General features: G+C 39.0%; 1 protein-coding gene across 1 annotated transcript in view; it reads right to left on the reverse strand.

Moving 5' to 3' along the window:
- Positions 1–24,374, reverse strand: part of LOC116329793 (F-actin-uncapping protein LRRC16A) — a 66,863-nt gene that overhangs the window by 18,777 nt on the left and 23,712 nt on the right. The window contains exons 3-20 of the mRNA XM_031751881.2: positions 23,114–23,164; positions 18,030–18,089; positions 16,877–16,998; positions 15,786–15,883; positions 14,704–14,774; positions 14,358–14,431; positions 14,121–14,196; positions 10,360–10,448; positions 9,307–9,401; positions 8,341–8,427; positions 6,876–6,979; positions 5,453–5,530; positions 4,901–4,977; positions 3,091–3,195; positions 2,721–2,790; positions 1,254–1,335; positions 1,061–1,160; positions 662–716 (exon numbers count right to left, since the gene is read on the reverse strand). Coding sequence (XP_031607741.1) covers positions 662–716; positions 1,061–1,160; positions 1,254–1,335; positions 2,721–2,790; positions 3,091–3,195; positions 4,901–4,977; positions 5,453–5,530; positions 6,876–6,979; positions 8,341–8,427; positions 9,307–9,401; positions 10,360–10,448; positions 14,121–14,196; positions 14,358–14,431; positions 14,704–14,774; positions 15,786–15,883; positions 16,877–16,998; positions 18,030–18,089; positions 23,114–23,164 — 1,494 coding nt within the window. The remainder of the gene's footprint in view (positions 1–661; positions 717–1,060; positions 1,161–1,253; positions 1,336–2,720; positions 2,791–3,090; positions 3,196–4,900; positions 4,978–5,452; positions 5,531–6,875; positions 6,980–8,340; positions 8,428–9,306; positions 9,402–10,359; positions 10,449–14,120; positions 14,197–14,357; positions 14,432–14,703; positions 14,775–15,785; positions 15,884–16,876; positions 16,999–18,029; positions 18,090–23,113; positions 23,165–24,374) is intronic.

Here is a 24,374-nt window from a genome sequence, read left to right on the forward strand (position 1 = left end):
TGATCACAAAAGAAAGTAGGGGACAATTAAGATGCAAGTAAACCAATAAGTGCAGGCAAAGGGAAGTATATAATGATAGTATCAGTATGCTGTGCTTACAAAAGTAATTACTAGTGGCATCCCTTTCTACGCTTGAAAAAACAAAAAGGACTGAGAGATTGAAGCCTAAGAGATGCAAATAGTGGCGTCATAGCAACAGTTCATCAATAAACTGGTGAACTATGTTGATTAAAAGAACAGGGATTTCCCCAATTTTGTACCCATAATGCCAAGTTAAGCTAGGCAGTTGTTGGATATTTACCATATAAATTCTTTTAATGACATACTTATACTAGGCTTGCATGACCAGTTTAAAATCTGCAGTGTGCAATAACAAGGGTTAGTACTGTAATGACAAAATGCAACAGAGACCCTGAAATTCTGAGAAATTTGAGACCAACTTGCATAACTTCCGTGCTGAACTGTGTCTTGATTGATCTGTGTACCAAAACTATCAACATAACCCTCCACTGATGAGGTCAGTGGTCAGCTGGAGCACAGCTGGTGGAGATTCAGTGACTTGCTCCAGCCCCTGGCTTCCTTTCTGTGATATCTGGATTTAAGATGTTCTCTGTTGTCACATGGTTCCTGACCACACAGAGAGAGAAATGGAAAAACTCACCGACTCCTCCTCCTGAATCAGGTGAACCAAGCTGTCCAACACTGGAGCGAGATTTCTAAGTAGAAGGAAGAAAAAGTATACAAACAAAAAAATATTTAAAATGATTTTTTCAGGCTAGTGACTTTTTGTGTCAAACTGTTTACATATCTGGTTGTTCACAGCATACTAATAAGTAGTAGACAAACAGTCGCTAAGAGGAAAAGCCAGGCTTCAATGATTTGTACTGGAGCTTTTAAACTCAACCCTTGCCTAATTTCTTGATTGCTTGTAATGTTTTATTCCCAGAATCAAGTCAGGATATAGAGCAAAACTTAATCCCGGCCTTCCCTTTGACTTCAGCGCAAGCTCCAAGCTGTGCACAACAGCTCAACACCATCTCCACCTTTGTTGCATCCTTACTTGGATTTGATGTTGTTGAAGTTCTTGCCCAGAGAGAGGTGTCTGATAGACCGGTTCTTGGCCAACCAAACAAGCAGAGTGGACAACTCTGAGTCTAATCCTGAAAATAAAAGGTATATGTTGTACCGTAATACACCTCTGCTTTGAGATTAGTAAATATAGATTACAATAAGGATGATCACCGGCATCTCACCGTTGTCAGAGATATCCAGGCTGGAGATGTTTGGGATCTCAGCAATACAACCTTCAAGGATCTGAGATCCTCCAGACCGCAGCTGAAAGCACAGGAAAACAAACTGTGGTAATATGTTCATTTTACTGCCAAGCATCTGCTGAAATTAGAAATTTCACAAACAAATCCTGCACAGTGACTGGAAAATATGAACACAAAAGGTCACAGTACTTCCACAAAGGCTTGCATTCTTCATAGGAAATTCAACTATATATTCAAGTAAACAATAAAAATCTAAGCTTCTGTGCACCTCCTAAAATGTCCTTTATTGCAAAATGCAAAACATCTGCATAGGATTATTTCAAGTAACACACATCCAGTTTACTATGACTTAATGATAAAATTGTACATTCTTTAAAATAGCTGCACAGATCATTCAGAGCAACTGTAGCTTTTAATTAATGCAAAATGTTGAGGGGAAAAAAAGCTCCACTAAGCATAAGATCAGCAGGAGAAAAAAAAGCCAAACGTGCACATAAAAAAAAGGAAGAATGACGTGTTAATTATTAAGAGCACATTAGTACTTACACAATGGCCAAGCTTACAGAAGCGTTAGAGGAAGAGAACAGCATGTCAAAAGCAAGCCAGCAATTACCAACAACAAAACACACAGATGCTTAATGAGCATTCTTCTGGCCACACACTCACTTATCAAAGACACACATTTGCACATGCAACACACTCAGCGGGGAGTCCTTATTTTGCATGCTGCGATCGCACTCAGACAACAGATTCTCTCCGCCCCCACCAAACGGTTCATTAAGGCATCGAAAAGGGACGCTTGCGTCATTTCCCCCCAACAAAGCTTTGGTTCGGGAAGGTTTCTGTGGGGATCTGGATTCGGGTTTCCTGGGTAATTTGTTATGAGTTATCTTTAGCGATCAGGATAAATCTGCAGAGAGCTGTCTTTTCTCTTTTTTGAGCAGGGGAAGGTGAAGGCTGATGTGTGTGTTTGAGAGTTACGGCAGAACAACTACAGCTGGAAACTGACCCCACATGCCAAATCCCCAACTCAAACTTCACCCTTCCCTCTCACTGTTCCTCTCTCCGCCTTTTATCCCTCCCTGTTGTCTGCCAAGTATTCCATCATGCAGCCTCTTTGCAGCATCACTGGCCTGTCAAATGGTTTTTGAGTGGATCCTAAAAAGCCGATCGCATTGGACGAGTATCATCTTATTGCGCCTTTTTTTAGTAGTATCTCATTGTACAACTGTATAGTGACAATAAAGGCATTCTATTCTAAAAAAATCGCTCTTAAACGTTAGCTTGCAAGCGCACTTACAGAAACAAAACTACAGCTAAATATGGCTCGTCTCGTTGGTTAGTAAATAAATGGTTATTTTAATAATAAATATATTTTTGCAAATGTGCCATGAAAGTTCCCAGTTCCCTACTTGCCCTGCACGCACTGCACTCTCTGTGTCTTACCTCACAGCAGCTGAGGTCTAGAGAGACATCCTTCACACTTGGGTTACTGGCCAGACCAAGTAGGAGCGCTCTATGGTAATGACATTATATCCAGTTAAAAATACAAATTTATAATTCAAAACATGAAAAATGAGATCATTTTAAAAGGAAGGAGAAACTAGACCAGAAGGCCTTCATTCAAATTCTATATTTTTTATATAATTTATGTAATGCTACTTTCAGTGAAAACAATAAACTCAGAGTTAGTCATTGTAGGCTGATGAGACAAGCAGCATTTAAATGGTGGTATCTATGCTTCAAAATGGGCACTGAGAATTTGGAAAGAGGCCCTCAGACACATTAAAAGTGAATGAATGAATTGCCGTCTCACTTCACAGCCTCTGGTGGCAGCTTGGTTCCTGACACGTTGATGGAGGTGAGAGATGCGGCACTGCTAAAGAAATGCTTGAAGGACGGGGGCACGTCTTTGCCTTTCCTACAGAAACAAAAAGAGAATAAGAATGAAATAATGACACTACATAGAGTCAACATGGGATACAATGTCACCAACTTTACAAGCCTTTTTCCTCGCTTTTTTGTGGTACCATCAAAAGGATCAGTAATGCAGAAGACATTCATGACAACATTAAGATTTTACTACTCTAGCCACGCGCTCAAATCTCATGACCCACTTTATCTGTTGTTTCAGATAAGGAGTTGTAGCTCTACCAATCAAGCAGCACAGATGGGTCCCACATATACTGTAACTCTTAGCTGGAAGTGCTTAGTTGCTCATCTCTTCCTTACACTTCCCTAGCCTCCATCTTCTTCCACATACTATAGTCAGGTCCTCTTTTCTCTTACCTTCCTCTGCTTACCCAATCCTCACTCCCCTCCACCCTACACCTCTTCTTTTGATAAAGTCCTCAACTCCTTTGAGACACACTGGGAAAAAAGCTCCACCCCTAACCCATCTGCCAGGCACAAAATCTCAACTATCAAGTGCAAATTCACAGAATTTGAACTCACAAGGATGTGATGACACTTGACTACCAGCAGGTGTCACACATCAACATACAGACCCTTAAAAATAAAAGACTGATTCAGCCAGTATGCCTATACATAAAGACAGAAAGGAGAATCAAACATTAGCCTCAACATTAACAGCAATGAGAGACTCTTCTAGGTCAAGGCCCATCTTCCACCATCACATCATGGAAGACAATTTACAGGAAAATTACTATTCTCCTGTATATGTTCTATCCAAGCAAGCTAATCATGATTACCTCATTATTATTTCACAATAAGATGCAGCTGTTAAAAAACTACACACATGCCACCAGTTTCAACTGGAGGTGAACAAAACATAATTTAGTCCACCCATCTATTGCATACCTATGCACAGACAATCATAGGGGGGTTTATATTGAATAAGAAGCAGTCCCAGGGCTAACAAACACTGACAGCAGGAAGAGGCAGAAACGTGGATCCAGAGGAAGAAAACAACTCCACACAGAAGCAGCTACATCCAACCAGAAAGCTTCTTGTATGAGGAAACAGAGCTAGCCATGACACACAAAGTTTCCCCCAAAATCAAAACAATCAATAATATTTATTGTTAGTAATAACAAAAAACAAACAAACAACTGAGTGTTATCCTCAGCCTCCTGGTAGTTGCACCAATTTCATCAATCTGAAAACTCTAGGTTACCTCCTTCTTGAGTTATCGCATTCACAAGCTCTTTAGAGGAAACTTGACCTGAAATTTAAACTTTTCTAAGAGTTTTAATAGATGCACCTCTAAGTTATGAATTTCAAAATCGTACGTCGCCTTGTTCTCAAGTTCTTGCATTCACAAACTTGGCTGTCCATGTTGTCTGCCCACCCGGCAGGGTTACAGCAAAGTCCCATCAGCCTTTTACAGGTTAGGGATAAAAATGGTGCTGATGCTCTAAAGCTGTGATTAAAAACCCTCATTAAAAACGAAACTAAAGAATATTGAAGTTTTGGTCTATTAGGCATTTGTTTATACACCTTCAGTTGTAGCATGTGCAGTACTTTCATAAAATCATACACATTTGCTCTTCAATGACAGACCATCTAAGAATAAGTACAGAACAGAATACAGTACATTAGAAATGACTTCCTCCTTATCAAGTGTGAGTTAGTAAAACCCAGATTTGTATTTTTTTATTTTTTACCTGTGAGGGAAGACACTCTTTGACACGTTGAGAACAGAGAGGTGTTCAACTGAGCCACGCAGCAGTGCTGAGCAAACCTGGAACAAACATAATAACAAGATCAATCATTTGCAATAGTTTTCATTGCAGCTTCCAACTCTGTTTTTGAGATGCATGAATGTATTTAGATTTGTTGGTACACGAGAGAGAAAAAAATATGACTAGCAAGAGAATCAATAATTTCTTTGGATGACAGCTGGCTACACCTCAAACTTATCAATAAACTGTGTTTGGCTCTTAGACCCACATCAATACTTCACATACAGTATTACACCACTTTACATATACTCAACAGCAACACAGATTGAGTGGGCTACACTGCCTGAAACACAGACATTAATAGCAAGTATTTCACTCTAATTAAACGTTGCTCGTTTGCAGAAAGTAACTCTGCAGGTTTGTGTGGTCCGTTTACCAAAAATGTGAATCACTACAATATGATAATGAAGCAGACATCTCTATAACCGTTTATCTATTTAGCTCCTTTGTCCAGTTTCATTTTGACTCACTCACCTGGTCCAATAAGCAATCAGTGTTGGAGAGGTCAAGGGTTGCCAGGCTGTTGGGCTGACCGAGGAAGTGGTAGAAGTGCTAAAAAATAAAGCATAAGAACAACCAAGTGTGGGCACAGAGTGTCACCGTATCTATGTGTCTGCTGGTGGATGCAGAGCATCCATAAATCTGATTTCAACCCATTTTTGTTGGATTTGAAGGAATGCGGCAGAGTTTCACTTGTCCTCTCGATCACTAAGTGATGAGCCGCAGTGCAATGCAGCCAACAGGGTGGGATGGAAAATTCGCATTACTGGCCCGCTCCACTTGCTTCAGTGCCAGGTTTTCCAGATGCCAAAAGTTCTGCTCTATGGCTCGTTCGAGGATCTGGATCTCGCTCTATCCAATTTTCAGGCTGAGCATCAATCCCACTTCTGACCCTAATATTGCAAACCCATGTGGAAGAAAGAGTTGCGAGACAGAAAACTCATTTTCTATTCGCAATGCCTTTTCCTCTGTACACCGCTCAACCCCAGCTTTAGCACGGACACCCATGAGCACACAGGAACATTGACCAGAGGCAATTATTGTTAGAAAACTGCAACTTAACACATTAACATCGACATACACAGTCCAGGAATTGTGAATTTTATTAGCACCAGATATTTAATCACTGATATTTAAACTAACTTAGCTAGCTTTTTAATAAAATCCGAGCAAGAATGCAAACTATTCCTTTCTTTCTGTCAGTGCTGCAACACACTAAAATAATGCTTATGTGTACGCCTGAACTTTTTACTAAGAACTCAGTCACACACACCTAGAGACTTGTCAGTGACCCCCTGATAACCACCGTCGTTAGGGAAAGTGTGCATTTCCTGATCGGTTAGCAAGTGGTTGCTTAAGGTGGCTGGCAAAGTGAAATCGAGAACCTCATTGTGATTGCTTTAGTTGCTACATTCATCTGTAGTTTTCATGGAAGCTGCAAACTTGTCTGCAAATACTAATCATTTACTTCCCAAGCTGCACAGACATTTAAAAGACCACTACAACTGGAAGTAAAGTAAAAGCTGTGCCTTGTTGTGCAACAAACAGATTTCAACAGTGCACAGCTTTTACTTTGAAGGTAAATGGTTTCCTTTCTGGTTTGTAGAGGAGTTTGCAGGTGTTTGCAGACAAGCTGGGTTAGGGATATAAACTGATGAAGACTGCCCTTCTCTGGTTAACGACGGCTAAATTAAGCAAAATTAATGCCCCTTCAGATACTAATGAAATTTTCTTTTAATTTCTAATAAACTATTAATATTTATTTCATGAATGAAAACAACAACAACAAAAAAAAAAACAGGTTTCCATTTGTGACTCATTTGAAAAATCAAAGATAAATGATTTACACAAAACTGACAATTTTTCTCCCCATACGGCCACAGTTTATGTTCAGTACCTGCATGTCGTCTCCTCGGAGCATGTTCCCTGAGAGGTCCAGATGGACTAGGCTGCTGGGGATGGACGGGTTGGCACTCAGTGACTGGCAAAGGCTATTCACCCCTATAACACAAACACACACAAAAAAAGCACTGTCAGCGTTATCACAGCCCTCAAATCTCCACTTGATGTTTTGACAGTATATTGAAGGAAATGGCAGGAAATGAGCAGTGGGAGAAGACAGGAAAGAACGGGCTCAGAACGTCGAGTGAGTGCATGGAAAACTAAACGAGTAGGCCTCCACACAGTTCTGTAAATGCAATCCACAATTCCAATAAAAACCTATCAAAATAAACACAGTAAAGGCGATATTACAGACTTAATAAATATATTGAAAAAGATATCTTGCAATAAATATACTGAAAAAGCCCCACGAAAACAAATCTATATGCAACCAGTGTGTGTTTGACAGAGTTAAAATGCATGTGGAATGCATGTCTATGCACGGCTGCATGCATTTCCACAGCTTATTATTGACACACTGTGCACGCAACCACTGACCTGTGTCACATTGCATCGCATGGCTGACATGGTACTCTGACACTTTAATACTATGAAGTCCTGACTGACTGTGTCAGCCTGTAAATCAAGGCGTGACTGTCAAATAAATGCTTTGATGAAGAGATGAAAAAGAATGAGATTAAAGACAAATGAGAGTAAGAATAAGGACATTCAAAACATCAAATGAGCAAATTACTGAATTATGTGCTGCAGCAAAGCCGTTAAAAAAGCAACACAAACAAAAAAAAAAAAAAGCAAATGTCCCCAATCCTCAGCTTTTGCTCTTGGCATGGAGTCACAAATTATGGATTGAACCTTCAGCAAAGCAGAGCTCAGTTTAAGCAGCCTTACTAACTCAGCATGTGGAATATGATAGCTTTTTATTGATTGCCTGAAAAAAGCAGGTTTACAATGAGTTCCTATAGACCAGCACGGTGCTGAATAGTTTATTTCGAATAGTTTATTTTGGATGATAACCAAGAAAAAAAATATAGCCTGCAAGTAACTGCTGACAGAGAAATTTCAATCTAGATAGAATAGCCTTAAATACAATCAGCCTCTTGGCACTATTTATTAAAGGAAGGACTTTGGTCTACTGACTTAAGGAAAGCGGTTTAGAGAGTAGCATTTATGCAAATGAAAACATGAACACTGTTTCCAATTTCTTCCCTTTCCATGCCTCTCTCTATAATAGTGTTAATAGTGTGATAATTAAGTCTCATTAGCATCCCAACAGTAGGTGTGATCACATTAGTGGAGGAAATTAAGTGCATCTTTCTGTAGGGGTTCATGTAAATGCATGCAAACAAGTGATTACAGCACAATATTTGTATCATATGTCCTTCTTAACCGATCTGTTACTTTTGCTACAATCTTGCAAGTGGATCCACAGATCACTTTAACATTTCTTTAACAGCACATACCTTTGGGTGAGAGTGAGGTTTTGGAAAAGTTTAAATGCTTGAGCCCCAAACGGAGTTTGGCAAACTGAGCACCCAGGGAGGAAACACCTGCAACGAGAGAGGAATTTATTCAACACTCGTCTAACTTAACTGTCCATGAATGCTGGGGTGTATTTGTTACCCGAAAAAGAAAGCATTACACCACATCGCAATAAAAAAAACCCCAACTGCTTACTTTATATGACAATATAGTTACTTCTCCATTTGATTATGAGAATGAGCCACTTTTTATTTTTAATATTATTATTTATTTTAAGGTATATTACGGGAAAAATCAGTCACGGTAACTAATACTCAGGCATTGTAGTTAACGTCATATACAGTAAATGTATGAAATGATAAATGTATATACATATATATGTCTATGAAGGGCATATTCACCAAATATTTGTAATAAATTTTACATGATGACAAATAAACTAGAGACTGGTGAGCCCCAGACATCTGTTGCATGTTTACATGCGTCTGTATGAATATTTGGTGGAATGCATCTTTAATTCATGTGTCCTGGATAGACTGAGAGGCCTTAGGACAGAGCTGATGAAATATTAAAATGCTGCACAATCACAATGGAGCATAAACCGTCTGTGTCAGGCTGTGGTGTTTGTACTATAGAGCTGTCCTTTCACTCTACCTGCATGTCATTTTATTTGTGGACTTTTCTATCAGTTTGGATTTATTTGCCATTTCTAGTCTTCTCAATTCTAACTGTACAGCTTCCCCGCCTCCTGATTCCAATGCCAGAGCCAATGCAATTACGTGTGATATTACTATATTTAAAAGAATGCTGTAACCATTTGTAACCTGTGAAAATTGTATTTTAATATTACAGAGCAGAGGTGAAGCACAGCATTTAGAGAGGAGAAAGGAGAAGAGAAAAAAGCAGATCAGAGAGAAATACATTAAACTAGATCTGAGCATCTATACCTCTGTCCTCCAGTGGGTTGTTGGCAAGATTAATAGTGGTGAGTCCTGAGCTGGGGTTGTGGGCCAGAGCAGCAGCTAGCTTCTGGGCAAAATCGCTGTAGATTGTGAAAGGATGTATTCATTACAGGTCTATAAACAATGTAAGCACCAAACAAAGACCTTCAGAATGCTTCAGCGCCTTTGATGTTGCTTTAACAGTTGCAGGAAAGAAAAGCTTACAGAAAGTGAACTGAAATATTAGATTGGGACTGCTAAAAAAGCTATCCAATATTTTTTGAGAAGCGAATACAGAGGAACAGCACGGCAAAGCTACCATTTCAACACTAAACAGATTAACAAAACTGGATCCAGTAATGTGATGCAGAGCCATTTCCTTCACAGATCTGACGAAAGCTAAATCAAATTAACATCCCGAGCCCTCTGCAATGGTGCTGCAGTTTTCCGCATGTAGGTCTCGGTCTTCCCATAGGTTTGAGCCTGAAAATACTGAGTCTGTGTATGACAGTGTCTTTGGTTTCAAACACATTTGCTGTGACACTCAATAAAAATGGGCTTTATTACTATTATATCAAGCAGGTATAAAATTAAATTACACTAAATCATAAATCTGACCCAAGTAATGTCCAACCTGTCAATATAAAAGGTCACTCCAGAGATTTAATATTGCACTTCCATATAGCACAGATACTTTTGACTAAGAGATTAAAAGGGTAGGTTGAAAAGGCTAAATCACCTCCGATAAGGTAAGGTAGCATTTTTAGCTGTATCCATTTTGGATGCGAACCGTGGATTTTCAAAATAAATAGTTATCCTCAAAATTTGTTGTTTCAATAGCAAAAAAAAAAGCTTTATCAATCAGAGAGTCACATCATAATTCTCCCTTATATTTTAAATTAATTAAACTCATTTTAATCTGTTATTAAGTGACCTTGGAGTTCTGAGATTTGAAATTGTGCTAATGATTACATATGAGTACTGTCCTGGCTACCCTTTAACTGTCTTTGACATTTAAAAATTTCTTAAGTGCACCTTTAATATTTCATATTTTCTTACGTTTTGAGTCCTGCATTGTCCAGGACCAACTCCTCCAGTCGACTGGATCGAGACACCACCCGAAGGATCTGCTCACAAACATCTGCAGACTGAAGACGAACATATGTCAGAGCATTTTGGTAACAGCTATGCAAAAGTCTTGAGCCTCACATTTCATTATATTTTTAAGTGTTAGTACATTTTTGGTTCAAATCATCCTCTCTACAGACTGTTTGGAGGATCATCTTGACAGAGAACAGAACAAAAGGCAGCAAACATCCAAGAAGAAGAGCTTTGAATGTCCCTCAAGAAGCCTAAAGAACCATTTCTGAAGACGACTTAAAGAAATTACAGGAAAGCTTCTCTATAAGAGTTCAGGCTGTGTTGAAGATTAAAGGTGATCTTGAAACATTGACTTTCAAGCTCAAATCACAGCACCCATTTCCATTTTTTCTAGCAACACACTAAGAATAATGTATTCTTTCCTAAAGTTTTGTGAATGTTGCACACTAAAAGTGTGAATGGACAGAAAATGATGCTCTGTATTTAGAGTCGCACTCAAAGCTGTGCAGTAGGTTCTCGCTCACAGATTAACTGATGTGAAATTATTCACAGCATAAAAATATACTAATTAACTGAGCAAGATCCAAGGCTTAGGACATGATTTATCTGGAACAGCAAAACTTCGATACTGAAGGTCACAGGAGCAACAAAGAAACGTACTTTTGCATTTATTTCCCCAACTGTTCTTGTTCTCAACTGCTCTCTCCAGAAAGCAGTCTATTTATGCTAATTAAAACCCAACAGCATACAAGTGAATTCTTCCACTTAAAGACCATTTATGCATGACAAGGGAGAGACTGGGGAGTTCAGACTCTGGACACCTTAAGAGGGAGAAAAATAGTTCTCGCTTCTGTGGTCTGAACACCACAGGAGACACAGCAGAGGGACGAAAAGCACTCATATTTAGACAAAATTAAAGATTCAACAGCTGAATGTCCATGCCCTACCTAGATGCTCACTGACCCACTTCACTGTGTGCTGCGTCATACATACACACCGAAATCATGCACCAGACATATTCAGTTAGCATTTCTAGAGATATATCTTCCAATAAAAAGCTTTCGTTATGATAGCAGGGCCACTATGTTGTTATTAATCACAGTAGTTGACATTTCTTCAGTGAGGGGCTGTTTCTGTTAGCCAGCAACCTCAGTGTGACCAAAACAGTGCCTGTATTGTCCAACGCGGGTCTCTAGAGTGTGGAGGAGAGAAAGGAGAGAGTGATGATGGGAAGAGAAGGAGACAGTGACAGGAAAACTCGGAAGAAAGGGACTGTTGTTCACATGTTTACTCATCGAAACTATGAGTGTTGAAGAAAAGAATAAGAAGGATGGAGGCCACCGAGGGATGACACATGATATATTTTTTAAAAAAGAGCGATACCAGGGTAGTGATGGATGAAATGGAGAAAAACAGGGGAGCGAGCAGAGAGGCAGAGGGCACACAAAGAAGTCTTGTCTTTTCCACAGCAGCCACAATAACACTGCTGGGGACAGCAGGGCGACACTGTCAGCATGTGCATTGTACCATTTACCACTCATTAAATAACAACCTTGTCACGCTGTGGTGTTCTGACCCTACACTCTGCTAAATTATCCCACGTTTTCACACATGCACACTGCGCTATCATGGCTTCACTAAAGGGTTATCCCTCTCCTCCTTCTCTCTCATTTCTGGGCTCAGCATCTTGATTAGACCACTAGACAAACAGCCTGATTGAACTGAGGATGAGCAGCGAAATCCCTCACTGTGATAGCCTGCTACCTGTGAGTGTTTGTGTCTGTATTTGTTTTATTACTCAGTCTGCTGCACTGATATTGCTTATCCTTATCTGTACGATAGAGATGCAGACTGAAGTTTAAGGCCTGAGGCGCGTGGATTTAATGTTTTACATCTCCTTATCAACTGTTTTTCTTCTCGGTGATCCACAGGATATTTCTTAAAGTAACGCTACGGCTCAACGTTAAACACAAAGCAGACCAGTTTGAGTGTCAACCTCTAGTTGAAATTTTTGTGTATCAACTGGCCTCATTCTGTCTACTTTCACAAGTTAAAATGTTTAGTTCCCCTTTCTGGTGTAATTGTTAAACCCGATTACTCCTTGTGATGCTTTCTGCCTTGTTTCCTTATTCATCTGGCATTTCTCACTTTCACTTTGTCCACTGACCTTTCCCCCCGACCTTCATGTTTCTGTCCCACTGCTCTGCTGGCTGTCATCACCTTCTCTCACACTCTCTTCCTCTCTTATTGTTCTGTCAGACTTCCTATTATTTCCATTGGAACGGGATTCAGAAATAATCACGCTCCAGATCACATCCTTGCAGCTCTTGTTTCTCCAGCTTCCTCAGTATCTCTATACAAATATGCACACGTTGGGAAAAGAGGATTTTTTTCCCCCTTAAAGCACTCAAAGAGGACTGGGTTGTAAAGCCACAGAATACAATTCAAACACTGCCACAAAAACAACAACACTCAAGCAGCACATACAATCGAACAGCACTAAGACAAAAGTTTTACGTATCATCATAACCACACACTAATCTCAAATAGAAGGGCAAACATTAGACAGCACATGCACCTGCGTGCACATTTGTGCCCAAGTTTAAACACGGCATCACAAGGGACTGGATTTTAAAATTCAGCATGAAAGAAACTGTCCATGACGGAAGCGTGAGATAATTGCTCGGACTGAGGAAGCTGCGTGTGGTAATTGGTGAGACTGAGCGAAGCCTCGAGACGCAGAGTTGGTAATGGAGTGCTGCAGGGGGGCAACAGCCTAAGACATTGAGCCCCTTTGTCTAGTACGGATTAGGAGTCTTATCACACGAAAACATTGGACTGATCATCAGTCAACAGAGTGGTGGGGGAGATGGAGGAAACAAAGGGGAAAATATTCTGTGCATACACCCCTTTACACCATATGCAAAAGGTAGAGGAAACGCTGCTTACATTAGAGTAAATTTACAAAGAGAAGGAAAAATCGAAATATGCAATATAGAAAGAGAGACATCACACACTGAAATCTATGTGATGCAACAACAGTGTTAGGTGCCACTTTTTTAACTTTCACAAAATGGTAAGGAAAATCAGTTCTGATCTTCAGCATAATTTACAATATGCCAAATGTGGCATGATAACGCTCTCAACCCAGTTTTAGACTCACAATAAAACAGAATAAATCTCCATCTTTTGCTCTAATTAGCCGCTTTCTGTTATCACTTGAGACATAAATCACAAATGGAGGCAAACTCTAAGCCCTTACCGACAAATACCGTCTCATACAGGCAGAAATCAACGTACCGCAGTTGCAGCAATGAGGCGAGGCGGTGAGAAGCAGGTTTACCCAACCAAAGACATAGAGCAGGGCGGCTTTCTTGCCTACTTACACCAGGGATAGGGTTAAATCTGGCTGTTCTGTGGGAAAACACTAACAGTGCATACCTTTTATCCAGCGCAATGAAGATATGAGCTACATTCATGTACAAACTAAAGGAATGAGAATGAAAGAGACTAGCGCTGCTGTTAGATCTACCTTTGTTAATACGCTTGGTGATGAGCAGCACCCTCTCAGAATAACAGCAGCAAACTACATCCTCTGACATGACCATAGAGCTCTTAAAACAGTGTCAACAAAGAACTGAATATTAAAACTTCTTTGGAGTGCTCAGACCTTAGCTTGTATAGTGTTAGTCAGATTTTCAAATGTGAGAAGTACTAACCAGCTTGTAATCCTTAGTAGAGACCTTGGTGAACCACTGGTTAAACTCCAGGACTGCTATTATAGCTACCAGATCCCTGAGGAGGAGGAGGACAAATGCAGAAGAGAAAAAGTCACAGTAGCCATGAAATCTTTTTTTCTCTCTCTCCTCAGTACCATCTCAGACTCAGTGGTGACTTTGATGGTAGTTTTTAAATTGCACTGGTGGTAATATTTAAATATCTTTGCCGACACTCACCTGTTCTCCAGATGACTGAAGTCCTGCAAATTAAGTTCTCTGGTGTCTTGCGTTAAATATATAGTGTCTACATCCTGGAAAGGAAACGAGTAATTAAACTTGACTCTAGAAACAAAGCAATTGCACTGGGAGAGTAAAAGATTTGTTTCATTTAGGAGAAAAAGAGCAAGAGCACAGAGGCGTCAAGAAATAAGGCTCTCTATATATGTCAATGCTGTTGGGCTTTACGATTTATCAAAAGTTGTTGGATGTTTATGGATCCAGCCTACAGCGGTGAGGCTTAGATGAAGAAGAATCTGTCAATGTGATCTGTGAAACTGCACAAAAGAATATAAACAATGCTTACCCACTGCACCTCTTCTCTGTAAGGCATCCCCAACCAGTCACAAACACATCGGTACATCTGAGAAAACCCACCTACACAGAGACAGAGACCATCAAATATGAAAAGAGAAAACAGAACAAAGTAGACATGTGAAAGGAGGATTTTGGAAACATGATTATTTGCAACATTGCTCAGACCGTGTAAACTTACTACAGCAGCAACACATTGTTTAGATTATATAGACAGAGCCATTTGGAAAAGCCTTCAGCCATTCTTCGTGTCCTATTTTTGTTAAGAAAATGTAATGTAGATATATTGATATTGATTTACTGAAACCTGTGAAAACATTCATGGAAATACAGTATATAAGGCATTTAGATGCTTTCCAGATAGCATTACATGATGGATAGAAATAGATTCCAACAATTTTGACCAGATCTCCAACAGTACTGGTTGAAATGCATCCCCAAAACATTAAAACATAACGTGTTTTACAGATTCCTGTAGACACACACTGTTGTACCTCTCTCCTGACCTACTCTGTACACACTGAGGATGATTTAACCCTAAATGGTCAAATACGGTTTAATCACTCCAACAGACCTGTTGCCACTGATTTTTAGTCCAGTTCTTGTGCAATTTGGCATATCTCAGCCTTTTCTCACAGTTTCCTTTCCTTAAAAAAGGCTTCTTGATATCCAACCTTCCACTAAGAGCTGATGAGGCTTCAGTGAACAGTAGATAGATCATCTAAAGAGCCAGTATATCTGTCAAATCCTGTGTTAAGTTTTTTGGGGGGATATCTTCCTTTTTTCTTAAGGAAATGAATTGCTACTTCTTTGCACACTGTTAGAGCTCACATTACAGACATACACCAAGTTAGCTCTTTAAGAATCACCTTGTTGGTCAAGAAATGCTATTTGATGACTGTAAAACTATTATCTTTGGCATTTTTCATAGATTTAATAAAAGAACTGGAGAGACATGTGGGTTTCTGTGACAGGCTGCAAGTCTGGCTCCGTAAAATATAAAGAAATAACGGGTGGCTCAAGATTTTTGCACAGTGCTGTATGCAGATGCACACGGTAGTCACAGGTTCATACCACAGGGTCCAGGTTCAGCAGGTTTATTGTTCTCCCACAGAGTCTGCAGAGAAGAGAGCCTGTCTGGAGGCTCCATGCAAAGCTTCTTCATCACTTTACTGAGAAAAGAAGTCAAATGAAAATATATTATGAAAACTTCAGCTACTGAGAGTTTCAAACTAACAGCTTCATTCTTTTTGAAACAAGCAATGCTGAACTGCTTTTGCAAAGTCTTACTGCGATGAGACAGCTGTTATGTACTACATGGTACTGCAGGAATTTAAAAATAAACTAACATCTAACTGCTTTAAATATAACAAAAGGCAGTATTAACCCCTTAATGCCTGCTGTATGTTATTTGATATACACACACCCAGTTGTAGCAGAATTGATACAAATTAAAACTCAAATGCAAATTTACATTCTTTTTCTATTTGTCACAAGGTTTAATAAATACTCAGTTTTCCAAAAAATAGAATTTTCTGCCAACAGTTCAGGCTTTAAAGGGTTACATAAAATACAAATCACATTTAATGATGGTCAGCCTCTCGACGAGCTCAAACACTGTACTGTTCATAGGACGAAGTTTATGGTTTTACATCCATATTCATTTCTGCATTTCTATTCTTGCTTCCTGTTCAACAAATCTTTGAAAGACACTCACATCTGCACTGCAACACATAGCCAAACTGAAATAACACCCGAAATCTATTACTTCAGTACCGATTAGGAAGGAGTCTGTGACGAGACAGGTGAATACATTTTACACACACACACACACTGCTGCACACACATGCACACACACACACACTTTGCGTTGCTATCTTAGTGGGGCCATCTTATTGACATAATGCTTTCCCTAGCCCCTTACCCTAACCTTCAAAAATGAATGCCTAACCCTAACCCTAAACCTAACCATAACCCAACTGTAACACTAACACTAAAACCACATTTTGAGTCTGAAAAATACCTTCAAACTTGTGGGGACAGGATTTTGGTCCCCATAAGGGCTGTTGGTCCCCACAAGTATAGTAAATGTCACATTTTGGTCACCACAAAGATAGGAAGACCCAGAACACACACACACACACACACGCACACGACAAACTCACCTAGGGGGCAGACCTGGACATATCCTCTGCATACAGTTTCCTATGTGAGCCACCACCTCGTTTACCTCGTCTGTGGAGGGCAGCTTCAACGAAAATGAGCCGCGCTCATATTCTATGGACAGCTTAACGGACATAATCTTAATTAGTTATCAAAACAATTAATGATTCCACCTTCACCACAAGTCAATCACAAGTGCAAGCTATGAGAGCTATGGTTTAATCAGATATAACTGACTGATAATCAGTTAATGTTAGGATTCAACATTGATGTGTTTTGTGTTTTTATTTGACTTCTTTTGAACACCTCCCTGGTATCTACTGAAAATAATTACAGTGAAAAAATTGTTAAAATCCATCTATCTACTTAATAACAGTTCTATCCCACATCTCTGCATGTAATGATTTAATAGTATTAACCAAGACTGACTGACCATTTCAGCATTCACTACAATTATGCAAATGCAGATCAGTGCCTCTTCTACCAGCCAAAATTTACATAATCTTTGCTGATACATGGGAGACCATCGGTCAAGATATTAAGAGGACTGACATCTCTCAGACGAGTGGGACAGAGGTTCAGCTCCAGGAACAGGGTGGTTAGTGTTGGATTATCATATTTTATGGATAAATCCTGCTGACTGGCAGCTTGGCACAGATGTTCTGTTCTGGTTAGCTGTGAATTAATGAGTTTCTAAAGACCATACCAGATTTTAAGACATTTTCCTGCCATATCTTTAGATTTGTCTATTTAATTTTTTCATCCTGATGAAGAGTCCCTAAATAGTATAAAAAGACTTTTCACCAGATTTAGTGTTTTAGTACAATATATGCTGATGACTAAAACATCATGAGCACTCACAGAAACAAAACAATATTAAAACCTGACATATAAAAGTTTAGGCATGTGTGTTTATGTCCTTATTGTCTCACTGACTGTTCAATGCTTCATTTTTTAATTGTAATGCTTTAAACAGCATCTACAGAGCATACAGCTATAACACAGATGATGCACTTTAACAACAAAAGACGAATTTTTGTAAAAATGGAAACACAATTTAAAGGAATAGCTGGACAGCTTCAACTTTATTCTTACTCTTAACATGAGAATGAAGGACTGTAGTGTGAAGCTTTTTTCTTTAATATTTTTCTGTACCTGCATTGGCTTGTTGCAAGCAATTCCCTGGATCTCCAGATAATTAAAGGAGTGTTCCACCTAAAAGAAGAGAACAGATGTCCCATTAAAATTTTAATACCATCCAATGGCATGACCTTGTACTAAGGATAAGTGACAGCGACACAGATACTGCAGACACAGGATTTTTAAATATCTCTATCGGCATCGTTCTTAGACAATACAGATATTTTATTTAAATAGAGGATAATCCTATATATTAGCCAATACATTTTTTCTTCCAGACACACAAGCATAAACAGATTTCTCTAAAATTCACTAAGATAGTTGTTTTTTTAAACCCACACCCTGTCTGACGCTGCTCAGATCAGCTGGGTGTTGGACTTGTGGCATTCCAAATATGTGTGCTGCAACTTTAACACTCAAACATCGTCAAGCTTGTTTTGCCATTCCCTATTTCACTTTATAAATTTGTATTTATCACCTGTTATAAATACAGATACCAATGGATTACCATATACCTGATATCGGGCTCTGAAATCCATTGGTTTAGCTTTAGTGCAGATCGCTCTGAACTACAAGTTATTACATTCTAGTGTTACCATACTGTTTAAGAATATGCTGGTTGATATTAAGAAGAACAATTATAACAACCGAAAAAGAAAAGAGAGAAGAAGAATATTAGGAATAAATTGGTGTAGTGCGCTAACTCTCTATCTAATGAGTCCTGCTTAAAAGTGTCTGTGTCACAGTTAATAAGTCAGGTTGCAGTAATTTAATCTTCCAACACCGACTCACACAGATGAACTTGTTTTAAAGTCATATTTGGTGTTACATCTAATTGGCTGTTTAATCACAAATACTTGCAACTCAGTTTTTAGTCAAGTCCAGTGGAAATAAAATAAAACAACTACATATGACGCACGCTGTTCAACTTCTTGTGGCTTTCCCCTCCTTTGCACCATTTCAAATGTACTTTTTAAACTGTTTGAACTGAGTATGTCTCTCTTGCACTTTCAACAGAACACAAAATATACTGAATCATCATTCAAAAGACAGTCAATCAAAACATGAGGCTAGAGAAACCTAGCCTGCATCTGAATTTTTTTATTTCTGCTTCAAGAGAGCAACTCGGGACTGAGGAGACAAAGAAAAGCAGCGACTTGCCTTCACAGGCCTTAAAAGGACAGAGACTGAGATTCTTTTAAATGAGATTGGAAACCTGTGCATACAAATGCCTTCTGGTTTAAACAGAGTGCAGTTTTCCTCTGCTATTTGCTCTCCCACAAACACATACAGTGCCTGAGGGTAGGCCAGAGAGCAGGGCCAGACTATTCCAGGTGGGCGCTGTGTTCCTGAGGCTTGGCTCAGAGATGAGAGGAGGGAGAGGATAAGCAGACTGTCTGTCTACTGTCTGACTACAGTATGTAGTGTGTGTGCTTTTGGTTTCGTAGTGCTTGTGGCTACTAAATCCACAATAAACACACAATAGCAACTCTCTAATTCAAGGTGCTGTGTAAAAACACCCCGCCCCCCAATTTATATTCAGCACTTACTTTAATGTGAAGTGACTTTTAAAGAAGAAATTAGCATAACTGACGTGAATATAGCAGAAGAAATCAGCTCAGCTAATGACATGTTTCTCAGATAAAACAAAGCAACAGACTCCATTAGCTGTTATTGTTATATAGGGAGGTTTGCTGTGTTTTAACAGGGTAGAAGGCTACCAACTGTAAGACACTAAATTAATCTTAAAGAAGAATATACAGGCGTTACGCTATTCCACATCAATAGTTATTAAAGATTTTGATGCTCATTTGTTACTGCAAAGTGTTGTTTGCTACAATATGTATCCATAATGTAAAATAGGCCAATCGGTTTATTTATTTCAGCCTGTAAAAAGGTGTGGCTCTAATCTGAAAGGACTTAAATCAGTGTGGTGATGAAATCTGGGCTTCAGCCATTGGCGATGGCCAGCTCCATGCTGGGAGGTGTATGGAACCAAATGCCTGAGTAATTGCATCATTCACTCATTCGTTCACTGCCCGTCTGTCAGTCTAATGGGTCACACTGTACCTAAGTTTATCTGAAAGGTATTTATTATAACTGTTAATATTGAGGATGCTGCTGACCAATTGTGTGTCAGGTTTTAATGAGATAATGGACACTGACTATGTTTTGTATATCAAAGGCATGCTCAGTGTGACCTTTTATTACATAAACTCCATTAGTTCTGACATCAAACAAAAGACAACCGAGCTGAAGAGCATACAGGTGAGGCTACAAAAATAAACAGAGACAAAAGGAAGAAGGAAGAAGGAAGATCTGAATGAATGTGTGTGTGAGCATGTGTGCATGCTTTTAGGAAGACACTGGCAGACAGCGAGGCCCTGGAGCTTCTCAAGAGGAGCCAAAGCATCAATCGAAGCAGCGCACACACACAGAAACCCACTGACAAGCACATGAGAGAGCTAGAGGGGGATTTCAGCTATAACTAAGAGGAGAAATATACAGTCTAATGTTTAACTGAGAGTTTACTTTTATACACTAAAAACACTTCAACATTATGGCCTTGGGCTGCCTTCAGAAAAACAATACGGATGAAATCCCCATCCTATAGTTTGTGCTCCTATAGGGTTTTAAAGCATTACCACTTTTTATGCATAATAGATGAGTGCTCAAGTAGAAAAACACTATACAAGAATCCATGCATTTACCTTTTACCATAAAATAATACAAAATCATCTGTTGTATTATTGAAAAAAAAACAAACAGCTTTCAACAGAAGGTGAGTACAGAGGATCCAGAGTGAGGAGAAGCTAAACTTTATTTAACATTGATTGATCTTGGCTGTAAAATAGACTTTACATTAGAAAAGTAAATTTAAGAGAAATCTGGTAACAGTCTTTTACTTTTTCTAGTTTCATTTTTTAATAACAGGCGCCAAGAAACCACCCATAACATTAGTCCATTAGTTGGCTCTAGTGAATGAATAATACTAATACTAATACTACTACTAATAATAATAATAACAATAATAAAGGATCTTTAATGAGTTTTATATGAAAAAATGAAAAAGATTAGAGGAAAAAGATTTGGCAACTACAACAAATTTGGATTTTAAACCTTTTTGTTGATGCAAAAATTAGTCAATCACAAAATTAATCGCAAAATTGTAATTTTTTCTCAAAAAAAAAAGAAATAAAATTCCAGCTAGTTCGAAAAAAAAAAACAGATTTTGTGCTTGTCAGCTTAATGTAATATAAATTCATTTAAAATAAAGTCAATCCACTGAAGACAAGATACTAGTTATCTCATTGACCTTTGGCATTGTAGTGAGTGGGGGAGGGAAACAGAGGTGTCAGAGTAAGAGAAACGGATGAACTAATGGATTATTGAAATAGATTGGCAGGATAAGAGTGAGAAAAGAAAGAGGAGAGGAAAGGTGATCTGTGGCTGTGATCTGGCTAACCAAAGAATGACAGAGGTTCACTACAAGAGAAAGAACCGTTTCCCAACAGATCAGGGGTTTATGCCAAGAAAAGAAAAAAAGGTGGAAAAAAGATCTGAATGCAGGATGAGATATGGGGGCTACCAAGAGGGGGCGGTTCCTTATAAAGCAGGTGTCTAATCCCTCTGGTGAAAAGACAGCAGACAGATAAAAAACAGATGCAGAACCAGCTAAAGAAACAGACTTTAAACTTGTGGCTCATAACACTGGAAACTTTTCCAAAGTGGAAAATAATGTTATGTGAAAGAGTGAGCTATGATGTTTTCTGTGTTCAGTCAATCAACCAACTGCACTGTCTCCAGGGCACCTTATTCACTGGAGAGCAGGCAGCTTTTTCTTTTAAAATAAGATGGTATGCAATATTGCGACTTGAGAGTGTTAAAGCTTTCCGGTCCTGTCAGGCGAGTCCAGATTTTGTAGGTGTTTTCTATATACAGTCACATCCCTGTTTGGGTTTATGACTCTAAGCTTTGGTTATGCATGTGGTCAGGCTAGAGGCTATTTTTTGACAATGAGTCACTACTACTGCTGAAAACTGCTGACACTGAAAACGTGCTTAATCACTTTTGGTGTTTCATTAGCATTAGCAGCCGCAACAGCATGGATGGTATTGTTTCCACCTTGTGTGTCTGTGTGTGTCATGTGTACTTTGACAAGTATAAATAGAAGATCAGGCTTAAAAAAAATGAGCTCAAAGATGGCCAGAAAAGCCAGTAAACCCTTGGCCACAGGCTCCCCCACTTCACATTCCTGTAATACATTTTGCTTTTTTTTTTCCTTTATCAGAATATTACAGATGCAGGATTGGACAAAACTATTTTAAACAACTTTTATTGTGTAACAACAGCAGCACAAGTCTGCTGTTAACCTTGATAATACATGTAGTGATGGTAACAGTAGTTTTGCATGAACATCTGTGTTGTGTTACTGCACTGCTGGTTTTTATGTGGTAGTGGTGACTGTGCTTGTAAAGATGATGAGGGATATTTCAGTGCTGGTGACAGTTACCATCTGCACTGCATTATCGCACCACTGTATAAAAGGATTTGCCAGCAAGCTGTAGAACTGCTTCAGGTACACAATCTTAAAACTAACTATTTAAATCCAAAACTGCTCCCTGTATCACCAGTGAGAACAAATGATGGCTCAAACAGCATCGCTAACTCTGCTGTAAGGGAATATCACACACTGCTGCTTGCAACAAGCATTACAACATTAATAATGAAGAGATTATTATTAATGTGTGTAATAAAAGAGGTGCAACACACTGATCATTATTCACTGTATTGTTTTGGTTTTATGGTCATGAACCTTTTGGTTCAGTCTTCATATTCTGAAATTAAACACAAATATGTTAATATACATTTTTTAAGTTTGTGTTTTTCTCTCGCAACAAACAAGTAGTGAAAGAGGAGAATGAAGCAAGTTAGCAAGGAAAATCCCAGAAACCGTTTCCAAGTTCCAAAACTTCCAAAGTGATGTCAACAGTTTAATATGATTTATTTAAATGGAAAAAATGAACCCTAAAAGTACTTTTCTAACACAATACTACACTCTTCATTTAGCGAAGTATACTATTCTCAACTGTTCTTACCTTGGTAGGAATGCGTGCTGTCAAGAGGTAGGCTCGGTAAGATGCGAGAGCCTAGGGGAGAACAGAGACAATAATGAGTATGTTGCTGTAAATATACACTGTGAACAACAAGAACCAGGAAATGACAAAGAACACAAAGAGCTGCTCTGGTGACTCATCAGGATGAAAAGACTTGTGACTGTGAAGCATCTCTGTGAAAAGAGTGTAACAGAAAGATTCATTGACACTTGAAACATAGAACTAATAACATTGAAACATTTGTTAGTCTCTTTATCAGCTCAGCTCACTAAAGATACACATGAACTGCTGCACTAACATTCTTAGACATTACCCAGCAGAGCTTACACACACATTAAATGGTCTTTAATCTGCCAGCTTTCTAATACAAAGTCCTTTTGAGGCCTGAATGCACCCATGTAAGAACAGTGGTGGTAATGGTCCAGTGATTCTGCAAGGAGCGAGTGGTATTCATGTATCCAGTCTCCTGCAAGCTCTACTGAGGTAGCTCCCTTATTTAAACCAAAGCAGTAAGAAGATGTCTGCATATAAGACAGGGCAACTTTCGCATGATGTCCCACCTCGAGTCGCCCAACAATGTCCAGAATTCACGTTTAAAAGATGGTTTAGGCAGGCAGCACAGCTTCTCATTGTGAGGCCATAATAGGTCAGTGTGTTTTTCATGACTTTGTGTTTGTGTTGCTTCTCCCTGCTGAATAAACTGTCGTTATCATGTGTGTTTATGATGGAACACAGCGAGGGCAGAGTTTACTTATGTTGCTGGTCTGTGAAAGGCTCAACCAGGCATATCTCTAATGCACAAACACAACATTTTCAAGCAGACAAGCAGCTTTGAAGGGTCATTTGGCTGAATTGTTTTGATGCCTCACAAGGGGTATAATGTTGTTTTGGAGGTGTTCCTTGTAATATTAACAGTGAAAAGGATGCAATTTCAGTCAGGATTACTACAGTCAAAAAAAGCTATTTATCTGCAGACCTCCCCCGCCTTAATTTGTACATACGTACAGATGTCAAAAGTATAACACCCAAAGAACAGTCAACCCCTAAAATAGGGTTGATGTGGGTTGCAAAGCGACTTGCAGACATATTGCGCCTGAAGGCAGGCTTTCCGTCCATATCCATCTTCCACTAAACCAATTCAGGGAGGAAGTTGGATGCGTAAAGTGAACAAACTTTATCATACGGGCACCACAAAATAATCGATATGAACAGGAGAACAAAGGTTTCAACCTTTAAGAAGTAA

The sequence above is a fragment of the Oreochromis aureus genome, linkage group 11 (assembly GCF_013358895.1).
Source record: "Oreochromis aureus strain Israel breed Guangdong linkage group 11, ZZ_aureus, whole genome shotgun sequence".
Classification (NCBI taxonomy): Eukaryota; Metazoa; Chordata; class Actinopteri; order Cichliformes; family Cichlidae; genus Oreochromis; species Oreochromis aureus.